The sequence below is a fragment of the Ailuropoda melanoleuca genome, chromosome 20 (assembly GCF_002007445.2).
Source record: "Ailuropoda melanoleuca isolate Jingjing chromosome 20, ASM200744v2, whole genome shotgun sequence".
NCBI lineage: Eukaryota > Metazoa > Chordata > Mammalia > Carnivora > Ursidae > Ailuropoda > Ailuropoda melanoleuca.
In genome coordinates, this window is record NC_048237.1 from 28,103,533 (window position 1) to 28,120,758 (window position 17,226).

The 17,226-nt window shown below is 41.4% G+C and overlaps 1 protein-coding gene across 2 annotated transcripts in view; it reads right to left on the reverse strand.

Annotated features, from left to right (window-relative positions):
- The window catches only part of DDHD1 (DDHD domain containing 1), a 91,156-nt gene extending 74,195 nt beyond the window's left edge, over positions 1-16,961 (reverse strand). For both annotated transcript variants that reach the window (XM_034648414.1, XM_002919650.4), the window contains exon 1: positions 15,949-16,961. In XM_034648414.1, coding sequence (XP_034504305.1) covers positions 15,949-16,777 — 829 coding nt within the window. In that variant the 5' untranslated portion in view covers positions 16,778-16,961. The remainder of the gene's footprint in view (positions 1-15,948) is intronic.
- Between the last annotated feature and the right edge of the window lie 265 nt (positions 16,962-17,226).

The window sequence follows — 17,226 nt, forward strand, 5'->3', positions numbered from 1 at the left end:
TCTCTCTCCCTCCCCCTCTGCCCCACCCCCAGCCCTCAAGTGCCCACCCCCTCCAACACGTATGCTCTCTAAAATAAACCAAATAAATCTTAAAAAACAAAAACAAAAACAAAAAACGACTCCAGGCTTTCAGCCATGCCATTCCCTCTGCCAGTAACACCTTTAAGATCCAAGTCAAGTATTTCTCTGGAAAGCCTGAGATAGAGATGATCCCTCTCTTCTGTAACCTAATAGACACGAGATGAATATTTGTAGAATGAAAATAGTAAAATGTGACCTGCTGAGTTAAAAAGTATTGAAAGAAAATAATTCACATTACAAAAAAAATAAATAATTCACATTACAAAAGAGAAGCACAAAGTTTAGGAAGACGGCAAACAAATGTCAATCTGTCAAAGCAGTCTCTCTTCAGGTGAATATGAAATATAATCATTTCAGAAAGTAAGCTCTAAATTGAGTCAAAATCAAAAGAAAAGCCAAAATCTTTTGTAAAAAGGAGGAACAGAAGAGAAAAAGGAGAAAAACATTTGTGTAGCCAAAATTCAGAATGCTAACAAGCATAAAAGCAAAAACTTGAAAATACGCAAAAAGAAGTTGAGGAAAACACTTGAGATTCCTAAGACTAAAATCACAAAAAACTTACTTGAGGAATATATTTAAAAATCATCAAATAGAGGGGCGCCTGGGTGGCTCGGTCCATTGAGTATCTGACTCTTGATTTCAGCCCAGGTCATGACCTCAGGGTTGTGGAATTAGCCCTGCATGAGGCTCCTCATTGGGTGTGTAGCCCACTTGGGATTCTCTTTCCCCCTCTCCCTCTGCCCCTCTCTCCCCCACTCTAAAAAAAAAAAAGAAAGAAAGAGAAAGGAAGGAAGGAATCATCAAATAGGAGGAATGTAGCAATAAAAGTGGGCATGTATTTCTTACATAGGTTACAAAATAATCCAGGCCATTAATTACTGTTGGCATATGATCTTCGCATTTGCTCAGATAGTACAAAAGGTCATAGATGGTGTACAGGAGAAAGGGAACTAGTTAAGGACTCAGAAGGCTGGGCCTAATTCCAGTTTGATCTTTAACTTCTCTCTGCAGCCATCCTGTAACATGCGGGCATTCTACCTCACTGCAGGGCTATAATAGGGGTTAATTAAATAATGTACATGAAAGTACTTGGCAAACTGTAAAATCCCATTCCTACTTTTGGTGTTATTCTGATTTGCATAACATCTTTTTCTTTTTTAAAAAGATTTTATTTGAGAGAGAGAGAGAGAGCGAGCATGCTCACGAGAGAGTATTAGCAGGGTGTGTGGCAGACAGAGAAGCAGGCTCCCTGCTAAGGGGGCTCGATCCCACATGACCTGAGCCAAAAGCAGACACTTACCAACTGCGCCACCCAGGGGCCTGATTCACATAATATCTTTTTAAGTTTCTAAAACCACATGCAGTGGTTAAATGTGGCTATATCAAGACTAGCCTTCTAGAATCCTCAGCCATTTGAATCAACTAAACTCCCTTTTCCCCTACCATCTCTTCCAAAATGAAAACCTCACACTATGACAACTGGAGAAGCAGGCTCAGAAATCCAGAAACTAAATAGAAGATTAAAATCTACACATGAGATCACTGCAGACATACTCTGACTGGCAGGTTAATCCAGTACTTTGATTTACTTCCTGCTGATACCAGTAAAAGGGGAGGGGGTCCTTTGATATGAAAACAGAGATCCTCAAGAGTCTGTTTTTTATATGGAGGTGTAAGAAATAAGACAGAAAAAGAAAGGTGGTGACTAGGAAGCATGAGAAATTAAATGCAGCAGTTGGTCTGATAGACTGCGTGTAGCGTAATATTCTGCAAAAAGAGGCAGCAGCAAATAGTTTTGATGTACAAGAGTCTAACGATCACTTCTACCCTACAGCCATAAAAACAGCTACGGAAGACACCCTGATTCCACTCTGCGTGGCAAACAGCTACTTGACCCATGTTAGCTCACTAGATAATTACTGTTGTCCATTCCAACATTCCTGCGCAGAAAGACAGGTAGGATATGAGAGTAATAGGTTGTGCCTAACAAGAAGAGACATAAAAAAGGCCACCAAGAATGGAAAGAGGAAATCAGTTTGCCCAATTGTAAGGACAGACTTCCACTTATAGTCATGATGGAGTAATGCACATTAGATTTACTGCCCCACCTTAGACAACTAGAAAATCAGATAAAATATATGGAATGAGGATTTTCAGATATTGCACAACAGGCAGAAGAGGACAGTGATCACTGGGAGAAGTGCCCAAGCTTAGTACCTAGAGCTTCCATACTATATAGCACAGGAAGAGGAAACCCAAACAGAGCCTAGCAGTCTTGCTCAGATGCCAAATGGCTCAGAGTTCAGGGAGGCCAAGGTAGCTAGAATCTGTGAGGCAAAATATCAGAAAAGAGAGGGCTATACAGAAAGACACTGCTGGAGATCTCTAGAGGAGTTCCTTTGAGTCTTTGGTCAAATATTTATCTATGCACACACGGGAGAAAACTATTGGAGGCCAGGGGAAAAGATCACTGGAAAAGAGAAGGTGTAACAGTCTTTAGAGCTCATATAAGGCCAGGGAATAGTTCAAGTTCCAGGAAGCAAGAGTAAAAAACACCTAATTCCCTGGGGCCTTAAGCAATGTCCTTAGAAAGATATTGCCTTAGTAGTGGGGATAAATTGTCCCAAAACTAAAGGCTGCTTTCACCACCCTAATAAAGCTCAAAAGAAAGCCTTGATAGGGCCAAAAAAATTTGAGGTAACTTAACTGTGTACTAGAACAAAGCCCAATAATATTAAAGGAATCCTACAAAACTCAGCACACAACAGAAAATTTACAGTATCTGACATCCAAAACAAAATGAAACAAACAAAAAAAAAAACACAAAAAAAACTCCAAATGTTAAAAAAACACACAAAAATCTAACCCATAACCAGGAGAAAAGTCAATCAATAGCAACAGATCCAGAAACAACATAGATGGTAAAATTAGCAGACTAAAGATGTTAAAACCATTATATTCTCTAGATTCAAGAAGGTAGAGGAAAACATGAACATGGTGAGGAAGGGCACAGAAGATATAAAAAAATACTTAAACTGCATTTCTACAGATGGAAAATACAACAGAAATGAAAAATATACCAAATGAGATCAACAGCAGATTAGACACTGCAGATGAAATGATCAGTGAATTTGAAGTTTAAAGCAAAGCAAACATATTCAAAAACATAATAGAAACCATCCAAAATGAAATACAGAGTAAAAAAATGCTGAAAAGAAAATGCACAAAGCCATGGGACAATATCAAGCAGGCTAATATGCAAGTAGTAGGAATCCCAGAAAAGGGGTAGGGAAACAGAAAAAAAAATTTTTCAGAGAAATAATAGCCAAATATTTTCCAAATTTGATGAAAACTATAAGCCCACAGTTCCTAGAATCTCAAGAAATTCTACACAGAAGAAATATGAAGAAAGCCACACCAAGACACATCATAATCAAACTGGCGGTGGAAAAGCAGCCAGAAAAAAAAAGAGGACTTCTAGAAGAAAAAGTAACAGCAGTTTCTTATCAGAAGTTATACAAGTGAAAGACAATGGAGCGACATGTTTAAGTTCCGAAGGGGAAAAAAAGTCAACCTAGGATTTTGCTATATCGAGCAAAGTAGCTTTCAAAAATGAGGGAGAAATAAAGACTTTTAAAGACAAAAGCCAAGAGAATTTTTCATCAGTAGATCTACACTATGAGAAACAGTAAAGGAAGGTCTTCAAGAAGAATCTTCATAAAGGAATGAAAAACAGAAATGATAAATATGTGGTAAATATAAGACTTTTGTTTCTTATTTAAAGAAATTTCTTAAAATCGACCTCTTAAAGCAAAAATATTTTGGGGTTTATAACATGTAGAAGTAAAATGTATACCAATAGCAAAAGGTAATGAGGGGTAAATGGAAGTACACTCTATATGAAGTGACAACATAATTTCTGGGGTTAGGCTGTGACATGTTAAAGATGCTCACTGAAAATCCTAGAGTAACCACTACAAAAATAAAAACAAAAAAGTATAATTGAATTTCAGACTTTGGTTAGAATGTAAAAAGCTAAAAGAGCATTTATTTCTCCTACTCTTAAAACAAACAAAAGACACACATTTAATTCCCCAAATTGTAATTTTTCTTAAATCCTTCAGAGACCTGAAGTCACAGAGCAACTAACTAATACGATATCTAAGACAGGGAGGAACTAGATAGGAGTATTTGTTACTGGGGGTAGATACCAGATGTCATAAGAGTGAGTAAAAAGATTTCAGTTAAATTTTTAAAAAAATTGCTAAAGGTAAGGAAGGCCACAGTGAGAGTATAGAATCCCTGGGGCCTCAGACACAGAGTAACTGCACCCTCCTGTACAGTCTTCTTCAAAGATTTTACCAGGACTTTTAAGAAAGGCTGGGGTGAGAAACCTGAAAACAGTGCATGGTGCGGGCCTCGGGGGAGGGAACAGCAGCAGCTATGGTAAAAGTGTGAAGCCTTGCCTGGATCCTTCCTATCTCACCCGCGGAACAAAAGCCTTAAGATATTATTAGAAGCGCAGAAAACACTGTTGCTTTTAGGGCACAGAGGAAGACCCACAGCATCTGGGAAAAGCCACTAGGAAAAAAAAAAAAACCCTACCCTTGGTGTAGGGGCAAGACACTGTCTTGGGTCTAGACAATGAGGATTTTTTTTTTTTAATATTTTATGTATTTATTTGAGAGAGAGACACACACACAGATAGCAAGAGAGAACATGAGTTTGGGGAGGAGAGGGAGAAGCAGGCTCCCTGTGGGGCTCAATCCTAGGACCCTGGGATCATGACCTGAGCCGAAGGCAGACTCTTAGCTGACTGAGCCACCCAGGTGCCCATAGACAATGAGGTTTCCTATCGCTGGTGGAGAGGCAGAATCACTGAGAAGGACCCGCTCTCAAGACTCAGAGACACTGTACCTAAGAATGAGGCTGAATCAGAACAACAGAGAATGTCCTGCCTCTACTCTCTGACCACCATCACCAACGCAGCAAGCATTTAATCTACTGCTAAAGGAGGGTAACAGCATGGAGAGAAACCCTCTGGCAAACTAGTCTCCACCCTAAATACAAGGTAATGCCAGGCAAATTTGAAGCCTGTGGTGCACTTATAACAACTATAGTAACAAAATCCAAACCCAGCTCAACTCCCAAATAGACTGACTGATCAACCTCCCATACTAAAGGCTGGGCAAAACATAAGGTGTGCCTATTTCTAGGCTAATTAGTCCACTGTCCTACAGAAGATGCCCCGTGTTCAATAAAAAGTTGAGACAGATGAAAAAGAAAGAAAACATACCGTCAATAGATAAAACAATAGAAGTAGATCCAAGATGTCCCAGATGTTGGAATTATTAGAGAATTTAAAATAACTATGATTAATATGCTAAAGGCTGTAGTAGAAAAGATGGGCAACATGTATAATCAGATGGATACTTTCAGCACAGAGATGGAAACTACAAGAAAGAATAAAAAATGCTAGAAATTAAAAACACAGGAAGAGAGATAAAGAATACTTTTGATGGATTCATCAGTAGACACAACACAGCTGAGGAAACAATCAGTGAATGTGGAAGTCAACAGAAATTACCCAAACTGACACACACACATACACACACAAAAGTGATGGAAAAATTAAAAAACAGAATAGAGCATCCAAGAGCTGGGGACAATATCAAATGATCTAATACACGTGTAATTGTAATCCAAAAAGCTCAGAGAACACCAACCAGGATAAATACGAAAAAGGTATCCCTAAAAGCTAGTAATGGAAATAAGAGAGAATCATAACAAATACTCGATCCAAAAGAAGGAAGGTAAAGGAAAAAAGGAACAAAGAATAAATGGGACGGGGGTGCCTGGGTGGCTCAGTCGGTTAGGTTTCTGGCTCTTGGTTTTGGCTCAGGTCATAATCTCATATGACTCCTGGGACTGAGCCCCAAATTGGGCTCCCTGCTCAGCAGGGGGTCTGCTTGAAGAGTCTCTCCTTCCCCCTCCCTTCACGCCCCCCAAATAAATAAATCTTTAAAAAAAATGGGACAAACAGAAAACAACTAGCAAGATGTTCAATTTAAACTTAGCATTAATCATATTAAATATATATATAAATGGCCTAAAACACCAAATTAAAGTCAGCACATCTCAGAATGGAATTTGCAAAGCAATGTCTAAGACAGGTAAAGATACATATGGGTTTAAAAGTAAAATAAGACATATTATGCAAATATTAAATCAAAAGAAAGTTGGGAGTGTCTAAATTAGTATCAAAGTAGACATCAATATACGAAATACACCAGAGATAAAGGGGGACTTTTCAAAATGATGAAGGTTTTATTTCATCACAAGGATATAATAACCCTAAATGTGTATGCACCTAATAATAGAGCTTCAAAAAATATGAAACCAAAACCAAGAGAAGTACAAAAATAAATAAATCCACAATTACAGTTTGGTATTTCATCCTCCTCAATAACTGATAGAATGAGTTTAGAGAAAATCAATATAAATACAGAAATTTTAAATTGGAAGGGCAGAGCAGAAACAGGTAAAAGAAAAACAAAGATGAAATAAAGATAAACCAATTTGTGGGTGGAAGGCTGGTTCCTCTCAAACTGCATGAAATACAACCACGGACTGGCTGAACTGGTAATCCTCCTATTGAAGATGAAGACAACCCAGGATGAGGCATTTGTGAGCCATTCAGACTGGAAGACTTAATTAACAGAGTTACCAGTGCTGAGGTCTATAACCACCCCCTGCCCCCATCAGAATTACTTGAGATACCTATTAAGGAGGAAGATTCTCAGGCCACAGGCTCAGATCTGTTGCATCTAATCTCCAAGGATGAGATCTAAAAATCTACAGTTTTAACCATCTTCCCAGTGACTGTTAAGCTCAGTGAAATCTGCAAACTACTGGTCTAAGATAGGATGCCATTCCATAGGCAACAGAACCCAACAGAGGCAATTCAAAGGCTGAAATGTATTTCACTGTCCTCACCATACGGAAAGGTCTTCATTTTGTTCAGTGTCAGAGTCTACAAGAGGAATTAAGGTGCCTGCGATGTGATACTTCATTGTGATTCCCAGAACTCTTGGGGGGAATGGTGGTGGTAAGATTAAGCAGCTTTACGATGAGCACACAGATGTATATATAGAAGGGTAAGGGAGAAGGGGAAAGGGAGAGTGAGGGACTATGTGTGTCTGTATGTGTTACGTGTGTATATGGTCATCAAATACAGGATGAAGTAATTTTGGTCGAGCCATAGATTCACATTCTTCTTTTTCACAAATAAAACATGCCGACCACACACTTTTTAATTTCCAGAAGCTAGGGTTCTAGTTGAAGAGCCAATATATCAGCCTGGCTTAAATATAATGGCTAACATTTATTGAACCAGGTACTATGCTAAGTACTCTATGCGTATCTTAACAGAATCTTTGTAATAACCTTGTGAAGCAGGAATTATTATCCCCACTTATGAAGTTGAAACTGGACCATCAAGAGATTATAACTTGCCTAAAGCCATAAGTCTATGATAACTCAAGGACTCAAACTAAGGGAATTTGGCAACAAAGATCTCTCTTCTGAGCCCACTCAGCTTTTATTGCTAGTGCTGGTAAGGGATGGCCGCTTCAAATCCCTGGACTAAAAGATTCAGATCTGAAGCTAGATTTTGCACTAGGTGCCAGAACCTAGCTGCCACTCCTACCACTATTGCTTCCACAGCAGGTCAATTAAGAGGAATCGATTCTTCAAAGTTTTCATGTTGAGGTCTCCACTGTAAAAGGAATTATGGGTCATTTCTTTCTTGCCAACATGGCAAAAGACCAAGAACACTACTGGCTCTGCCTCAACTGAAAACTGAGCAGCCTTCTGAAAGCTGTAAAATTCTCTATTGTATCAAAAATCCCGGTAGCTGGTAGAGATGTTCTAAATGAGCTTTGGGGATGAAGTCAGTACCTCCCACAGCTGGTGACAGGATCTGCATACCAAAAAAAGGAGATGCTCAAGAACTTAGATTTCATGAGAAAGAACTCCCCCTTTCCCACAGGCAGCAGACACAGAAGAGAATGGTCTCACCTCTGGTGCACAAACGAGGAAAACTCGAGAAATACAGCTCGTTCTGGGGCAAAAATCAGCCACAGTTTCTCACAGGGGCAGGCAACAGTTCACAAGGGTAGGTTCTAGAGCTGTGCCTAATCGAGAGTCGATTACCAAGAGTCAAGGCCAAAGAAAATGCTGTGTCAGGAAAAGGACTGCAAATTGAAATAGGGGAGCTGAAAGTCAAGAATGTCAAGTGGGTTGTAAATTGGAAAGGACAGAAGGGGCAGAAAAATGGAGAAGTAGTAACAGCTAACTGTTATTTAGAACTTACTATTCATCATGAGAGGTTTCAAGATCTCTGAATATTGTAACACATTTACTACAACAATCCTAAGAGGTAGGTACTATTAACCATATAAACTGAGGCACAGAGAATTTAAGTTGCCGGAAGTCACACAGACAGTATATGGCAGAGCTGGCATTCTGGCCCAGACAGTTGCCACCAGTGATCATTTACATTCATAAACATGAGACAGTGCTGCCACTCTAGAAAACCCAGTAAGAACTGAACTGGAAGTGGAAGAGATAGAACCGAAGACCTTAGGTAGGGTAAGAGTTGATTTCAAAACACATGAAGTAAACCAGGTCTACTCTTTATGTGTGACCGACCATATACTTTGATGGGTTCTATTCTGCCCGTGAAAGCCAGAATACTGCCAGGCAATCAGAATTCCAAACAACTCAGTCCAGTATTCCAGGATTAGGAACATTCGTTATATGTAAAGTAGAGTAACACCTTTCTTGCCCACCAAAAGAAGTGTAATATATAATGTAGTTTACACAAAATAACAGGCTAAATAGTAAATAAGTTAAAAATAAAAATAAACTATATCCAAAAATATACTCTAAAATATAAGGTCCCAACTTTTTTCTAGTAAAAGACAAAGAGCAGAGCTATGGGTAGTGGTACTAATCTTAAATAAGAGTAAGAGTGGTTAGCTATACAGTGAAAATGTCAAGCAAAGGCAAACATCTGTTCATAAAGGTTACAGACATGTATACCGGCCTCAGTGCTAACCATATAGTAAGGGTTCATTGTGGTAGTGAACAGCCAGCATGGTAAAGTGAGTGCCATTAAAAGTGCTTAAAGAGCCATACTGTCTTTTGCTCAGTTTGAGCGGACCTCAACAATTTCTTTCAAGTAGACGCTCTCTCTCCAATAACTATCTTTTGATTCGCGGCAAAGATTTTGTTTTCTAAAGCATAAACAAACTTGGGGGTACTTAACATATCATAAAACAGATGAGATGTCAAAATGCAAGCTTTACTGAAGGTCTAGGTGGGTGAATCAGGTGGACAGGGGATACCCTGGGCCTACCTAGAAGCAATTCTATAGAATGAGAAGAAAAAAAAATGAATTCAGTCAATACAATACTAACTGAAAGTTGATCATTGTAATAAATAGTAAAATAAAGGTGGAACTACATTTAGCCCTATCTACAGGAAGGCTCAGAAGTAATTCTAACTAGGCTCCCTGTGCATCATCTAAAGTTACTGAGCAGCACATTCTATGGCACATGACCTAGAAGATTCATGTTTTGGCAAAGTTAATCCAGCTCTTTGTTCCATATCACGTGTCTCAAGGACTTTCCTGCATCAATTTTCATGATGGTTCACTGAGAAGTGGCCAAAAGGGAAGACAGTAACATTAGAGAGATTTCCATTCACATAGTTAAAACTACCCTTCAACAAATAAAAGCTTAACGCTCAACTAATTTGGAAAAGATATCCATTCAGACAGAATTTACATTTCTCTAAGATTTCTAGATACCTGAGGTCTTGGGGTACAAAAGTTGCAATAACAATGTAATTTCCAAAGGCTGGCCTGGCCCCAAAAGTTATTCAACAGATTTTATTTAAACACCCAAGTGCAATGATTATAAAGATTATCTAGATATAGCTTTAATGTAATAACACATTAGAAAAAATACTAATGAGTATATAAATTATTATGTATGGCAATCTGGCAAAATTAGAAAGCAGTACATAAAACAGAATTACTTTTATATGATCATATCAATACTCCCGCCATTTTTCTTTAGTTCTCTGGCACAGGCAATCTTGACAGTAAACCACGGGTAGCAATTTACACAACCTTGAATGTCACTTGTCCCCTAATCTTTTCACCATCTTAAATTTTACCTGTCCCCTAATCCTGGGGTATCAAAAAGTATCTATATTATGCTTTTCATCCCATTAATCCACTCCTTCGTCAGTGATTCAAATCTTTTTGTGGGCAAAATTTCCCTTTACCAAAGCATATTCAAAAGAGTAGAATTGTAAGTTATATCTACTGGCTCTAAAAAATCATGTTTTTCCTTGTTCTACTTTTTAACTGAGCTTTTAGAAATGTATTGTGGCAAAAAAGAAGAAACTGGTATCTATACCCTTTATCAGTGTTGAAGTTTTTCTTGATAACATGTACGGTTTAAATTTTATCACACTCATGAAGATATAAAGGACTTAGATTGCCCAATAATCAGGGATTCTAGAACTGTCTATCTCCCTACCTTTTATGTCAATAATCATCTTAGGTTTCCTGTGAGTATATTCCCCATTTCCCTCTCTCCTTTCTATCCCCCTACTGTCCTCACCCAGGGTCCATAATCTCAGTGGATTCCATGACCAGAACATCCAGCTTTCCTCCCCTCCCCTTGGATCAGAAAAGGATCACCTCTAGGGTTCCAGACATCAGATCTTAGCAAAGCAGAAACTATAGAGTGTAATGTGGAGATAAGACCCAGGAAATAAGATTTGGAAGAAGGAACAAAAGGTATCTTTCATGAAAAAATAGTAAAGGAGGAAAAAAAAAAAGAAGAGGGTGACGGAGTAAAGTAAGACATACCAATTACTCTGAACATTTATATAAAGCACTTGTACAACATGCATTATTACATTTGAGCCATACACAAACAAGGTGGATCAATAACTGATATGAAATCAGTTTTAAAGTAATGGTCCAATGTAAAGGGGAAGAAACGTCCTGAATGCCTTGATCAGATTGTGCCAAGTACTGCCCTCCATATATATCACTCAGCGTCATTCATATTTTCATGCTCTTTCAGTGGGTTGCTGAAATACGCAGTCTAAAGCAGGCTTGATCTAGAACAGGGTTCTCAGAAGACTTCTGCCAGGATTCTGGAAACCTGAGCAGCCAGGATTCCTACGCTGCCCAAGGCTCCTTTCCCAAGGGCTAATGGGAGACAATGCAGTTAAAAAGAGAAGAGACTAATACTTTTTCAGAGTCAGGTATGTCAATCCCTGGTCTCCATTCCCTATAGTTCTGCTTTACTGGAGGCAGAAACTGATCAAGAAAGACTGACTTCTCCCAGCTTGGACTCCATTACTTTCCCATGATGCTCTGTGCCTCATAAAGATTATTAATTATTAAGGTTATTAACCCTTAAATGAAAAAGACCGAAGAGATGGTTACAGGTATGCCATGTTAATAAACACCATTTAATTTGGGTACTTGCAGAAAAAGCCCTTATTTTTCTACCTCATTTTGGTGGGAATGTTATTTTTTCTTCAATATATCATGAAGACTGGTTAATTTTTAAAGTGTTTGAAAATGGTTTAGAATGATAATAATGCAAGTAGAGGGGCGCCTGGGTGGCACAGCGGTTAAGCGTCTGCTCCGCTCAGGGCGTGATCCCGGCATTTTGGGATCGAGCCCCACATCGGGCTCCTCTGCTGTGAGCCTGCTTCTTCCTCTCCCACTCCCCCTGCTTGTGTTCCCTCTCTCGCTGGCTGTCTCTATCTCTGTCAAATAAATAAAAAATAAAATAAAATCTTTAAAAAAAAAATAGTGCAAGTAGACCTCAAATATATCAGAAAGTGGGGGAGGGGGGAGAAACTACACATTCATATAAAATATTTGGTCAGATAACTTTAGTCAATAAATGGAAATTACATACTCCCTAGTGTACAATGCACACATCACTGCCATAAGAACTGCTATGAGACTATTCATCAAGTATCTCTATAATGCTCCCTATGCCTTTCTACCACTATTACTAAATAGGGCTACTTTCTTGCTAATATTCTTTACAAACATTTTTTCACTTATGGTAAGGTACAGGCCAGTAACAACAAACCCTGTACTTGACAATTTTGCACTGGTTAGCCTTATGAACTTTCATGTGAGTTTCTACAAGTAAGGATTATTGTTTTCTGAGATCCACACAGATATAGTTAACACCTAGTACTTTGTGCCAACCACTGTTCCAGGCATGTTATATATAGTAATTCTCAAAAGAAGCCTATGAGATGGCTACAAGCAGCTTAGGAGGAAGAGGGGGAGCAAGGGAGTTTACTTAGCCATTACTCAGCAATAATCGATTTTTATCTAAAATGTCTACATGCAGTAAGAAAAATAAACAGACAATAAAATGAAAATACATTTCCTATAATATTTTTTCATAGGTAATAATATGGACTTCCTATCTATAGAAGACGAATTCTATTCCCCTTCTGATTCCCAGACCCCAAATTGGTTCAAATTTGGTCTGCTAGTAAGAGTTCAAAAGGAAGAGCAAATATAAATTACACCTTTCTTTTAGACTAAGCATAGCTAACTTATTGGCCTTGACACCCAGGTGCAGTGGGCTCAATTAGGTCACAAAAGCCTAAACCACCACTGAAATCCTACACAACCACTCTGTAGGAACTTTTTGAAGTTTTTCTTTCTTTCTTTCTTCTTTTCGTTTTTGTTTTCTTTTTTTTTTTAAACTTTCATTGCCACCAAGCAGAAAGCTTCCAGAATTAAAAAAGTATATGAGAAGGAAGTCAAAAGCTGTAAAAGCTAAAGAGACCATACTGGAATTGAATCCTCAAGAGACCATATGAAAACTTATATAATACAGAGAGACCTGAAGAACCAATCAGAGCAAAGTGATATGGGATTTTGTAAGAAGTGGTCAATTAGGGACAACAAGCACCATTGTGTTTCCATAGTAGTTCATATGAAGGCCTGGGACACCCACAGGATTGTATATTGCAGAAAACTATTTAGAAAATGCTAAAATGGAGTGAAAATAGGTGTTGCTGTTATTCTAGTTAACAAAAATTAATTCATAAGTTATAATTGGCCTATTGGCTACCTGCTTTTGAAAAGGAGATTTGAGAAGGCTAAGTCCACATTTCCTTTCAGGTTAACTTCTGTAGGCCTTCACGGTTTCTCTATTGGTTTAGGATACTACCATTCTAATGATATACCCCAACTCTCCAATTCAACCTTTGTGTTGTCACTAATCACCTGAGTAACAGAGAACCTTCAATTGCTTGGTTTCTTAATACTCACAGGATATAGTCCAAAGTCTTTAGCACGGCATATCTACTCTTGTTCCTTTCCTAGCTACTCTACAAATGCACCATTCAACAGCAGGTACCCTTCACAATCTCCTCCTGTCCTTGACCAAACACCTCTGTCTCTGTGGTGGTCAAATCCCAAGCCTACCCTATGTGTCTTGGCCCCTGCAGGTACAGCCTTAATTTCCTCAAAATGCCATGCAATTTCATGTTTCTGTGTCTTTGTATATGTTACCCCATCTGACTGGAATGCCCTTCCCTGCGTCTCCCCGTTTTTTTTTTCTTGATTAAATTCATCGTTTAGGATTCAGTCTTACATTATCTGGAAAGCTTTCCTGATACCCTCACCCTTGGGTGGTGTGTCAGTTGCTCTCTGGACACCACACCTAATCCAGCAGGCTCTAAAATGCTTCACCACTTTCTAGCTGAGTAACCTTGGACAAGTTCATTAATTTTACTGAGCCTATTTCTTCATAAACATAATGTTAGCATTAATTTGATATCACTATGAAATAATGTGAAAAATTATTTTATAAACAGCAAAGCACTATGCAAGCATTAACAATTTTACCATAGAGAGCCTAGGTGGCTCAACAGTTTAAGCCTCTGCCTTTGGCTCAGGTCATGATCCCAGGGTCCTGGGATCGTCATATTGGGCTCCCTGCTCAGCAGAAAGTCTGCTTCTCCCTCTACCCTTCCCCCCTGCTCATGATCTCTCCAATAAATAAAATCTTAAAAAAAAAAAGCCACAATTTTACCATAAACCAAAAGAGCACACGATATTCTAGGTGAATATACTTTAATCGATTTAAGGGTATGGTTCATCCTTTGGTCTTCAGACTCCTCTCCAAGAATGCCCTGCATTTTAGCCAAATTTCCTGCTCCTCTAAGTCCTTGTTTTTTTATATTCAAAGGAAAAAAATCTATACTGATGTCTGCACATTTGAAGAAAACACTAAGTGGGAAACTCCTGAAGGGTAAGGATTGCCCTTTTTTCCACCTTTCCTAATGCCTTCATGAGATTACTATATTATGCATATACATATACTTGGCAAAAATGAAAAAGCTGAATGAATAAATGAATGAGTGAATACAAGCGTATCCTATCCTTAGTGAGCCTGTAATCAAAAGGAATGATGTGACAAATCCCATATGAATCTGGTCTTGTGAAAATGTTAATGAATGCCTTCACTGTCATCCTTAAGTGTAGTAAATTTTCTATGCTTATTTTATTTGATTTGACACACACTGTAATTGCTATCTTAGTGACTCATGTTTCACATGTTCTAACATTATCAGAATCACTCGTGCAGTTCAATACCTATTAAGTATCTACTGCACTAGGCCCAATGAGAGTATTAAGATAAAGGTGGACTCTGCCCATAGATTGCTCAACATACAGAAAAGAAGCAAAGTCATCAATATATGTTAATATAAGACAGAATACGGTAAAATGTATGGAAGACCTAAGGCTTGTGACAACCAATGAAGACAGATATCTGAGTTACGGCACTAGGTCCATAAAAACTGAAACCATATATTGCAAATTACTGGTAGCCAATAGTTTCTGTCACAGTAGAATATATATATTACATATGTAACACTTGTTTTTAACCCCATTTAATTACAAACTTGTGTTGCTGTCTAATTGAATAAGAACTTACGGTTAACACTTACAAATCACACGTGTGCCCAGCACAGTTTCAAGCCGGTTAGGTACGTTATTTCATTTCACCTCCACAACAACACTATAAAGTAGATACAATTATCCCTATTTTGTAGATGAGGAAACCAAGGCATAGGCCTTAGTAATTTTTCAAGGTTAAGAAGCAAACTTGAGAATATGTAAACAAGAACGTAAGAGACAAAAAGGAGTATTCCACATAGAGTGCGCAGACCCATTTGCCAGCAAAGCTTCATGCAGTGCTTTCCACGTCTCCAGAATGCACCAGGTGGAAACAACCTATCTCCTTTCCTTTCCCGCCTGGGATTAATGTTCTTTTCCATAACTGAACTGTTGATTCTCGTGCAGATCTGCTCAAACATTCCCAATTCAGAGGACAGGCTGTTCTTTAAATCACAGGCAGTTCAGGGTAAATGAGACCGAATCAGATCCCCAGGTGGACAAAGCTCAGGCAGGATCGCGAAATTAAACCTTCGGGCTGGGCATCCCTTCCTGGATTACCTCCAGGGGATGGCAGCAGCACCCAGCTCACCCAGGAAGCGCTACCCTCGCAGAATCTTCTCCTTCTGAACCACAGGCGGCTTGGATTTTGCCATCTGCTCGTTTATCCTTCACCTGCCGGCTCTGCGTGTCTAATCTCCACCCTGCTCCTACCAAACGCCAGGCCTCAAGCGCCTCGCTCTCCGCGGCGGTCAAGTCCCAAACCCACCCGGGTGCTCGTCAGCCCCAGAAGCAGCCCGTCCCGCTCCCTCCCCCTGCCGGCTACTCACGGTTCCAGTACACCGGGTAGCACTCTCCTTGGGTCACATCCACCTCGTAGAGGCCGCCCCGCACACACACCCGCTCGATGTTCACCAGCTCCTCCATCTCGGGCTCGTGCCCCGCAGCGAGCGGGCAGAAGCCGCAGACGCGGTCCTCGTCGTCGTCCTCACCCGAGCTGGAGGCCGGGCCGCACACACGGTCGCCGTCCCGGTTCTCGGCCCGGGGTCGGCCACCGGTGGCCTGCAGCAGCGTTCGGAAGGCGAGCTCTATGCGGAGCGAGTCATAGCCGATGAAGGGCTTCCAGGTCTTCTTGTCCTCCTTGTAGAACCAGCGAACCTCCTCGGGGCCCAGCTCCGTCACCACCTCGTAGCGGTGCCTGGCGGCCGTTCCGCCAGACCGGGTGCGCTTCCTCTCCCCGAACCCCCCTCCCGCCGTCCCGCTGCCCCCGGCGCTCGACGGGACCAGCGGCGGTTGCGGCTGCGGGTGCAGCGACGAGGAGCTGCCGCCGCCGCCGCTCTCGCCCTCGCTGTAGTAGCGCAGCGAGGAGCCCGACTCCGCCGAGCTGAAGTCGTAGTTCTCGTCACTGAGGCAGGAGTCCAGCGCCAGGTGGTGGTTGTGGTCCTCCGCGCCCGGCGCCAAGTGCAGCCCCGGCTCCCCGCGCAGCAGGGCCAGTGGCACCTCGCCGTCGCCCGGGTCCCCGCCGGGCAGGTGGTCGAAGCAGCAGACGCCGCCGCCGAACGCCGGCTCCGCATTGGAGCCCAGCTCCCAGGCTGCGCTGCCGCCGCCCCGGCCGTTATGTTCAGGGCTCCGCGGGGACCCGCGGCCCGGGTAATTCATGGTGTGGAGACGCCGCCGGCTGCCCGGCCCCGCGCCGAGCCGCGGCCCCCAGCGCTTCCGCCACACATTCAACGCCGTCGCCCTCTCCACCGGTAGTTTTTAATCTTTCAAATCCCAACCGGGGCTGCGGAGGCAGCGGCGGTGGCTCCGCCCCCCCCCAGGCCCACGGCTGCCGCAGCCGTGTTCCACCGCCCGCCCCATTGTCGCGCAGCCCGACGTGGGCGGTGCTTGGCCCCGGCCCCGCCCAGCCGGCCGCGCGCGCCGCCCCGGAAGCCCCTTATTCGCCCGGGCCTCGCGCAGACAGCCGGTTTCCTCTCTCTGGCCTCCCGTGGTAGGTCAGCTCGGGGCTGCTGCAACTCATCAGATGCCTCAATTGCTTTCCGCCTCCACGCTCCTCTCCCCGCACACCTGCCTCGGCCCCCGCCTTTCTAGGGGTCAGAGCCCAGATG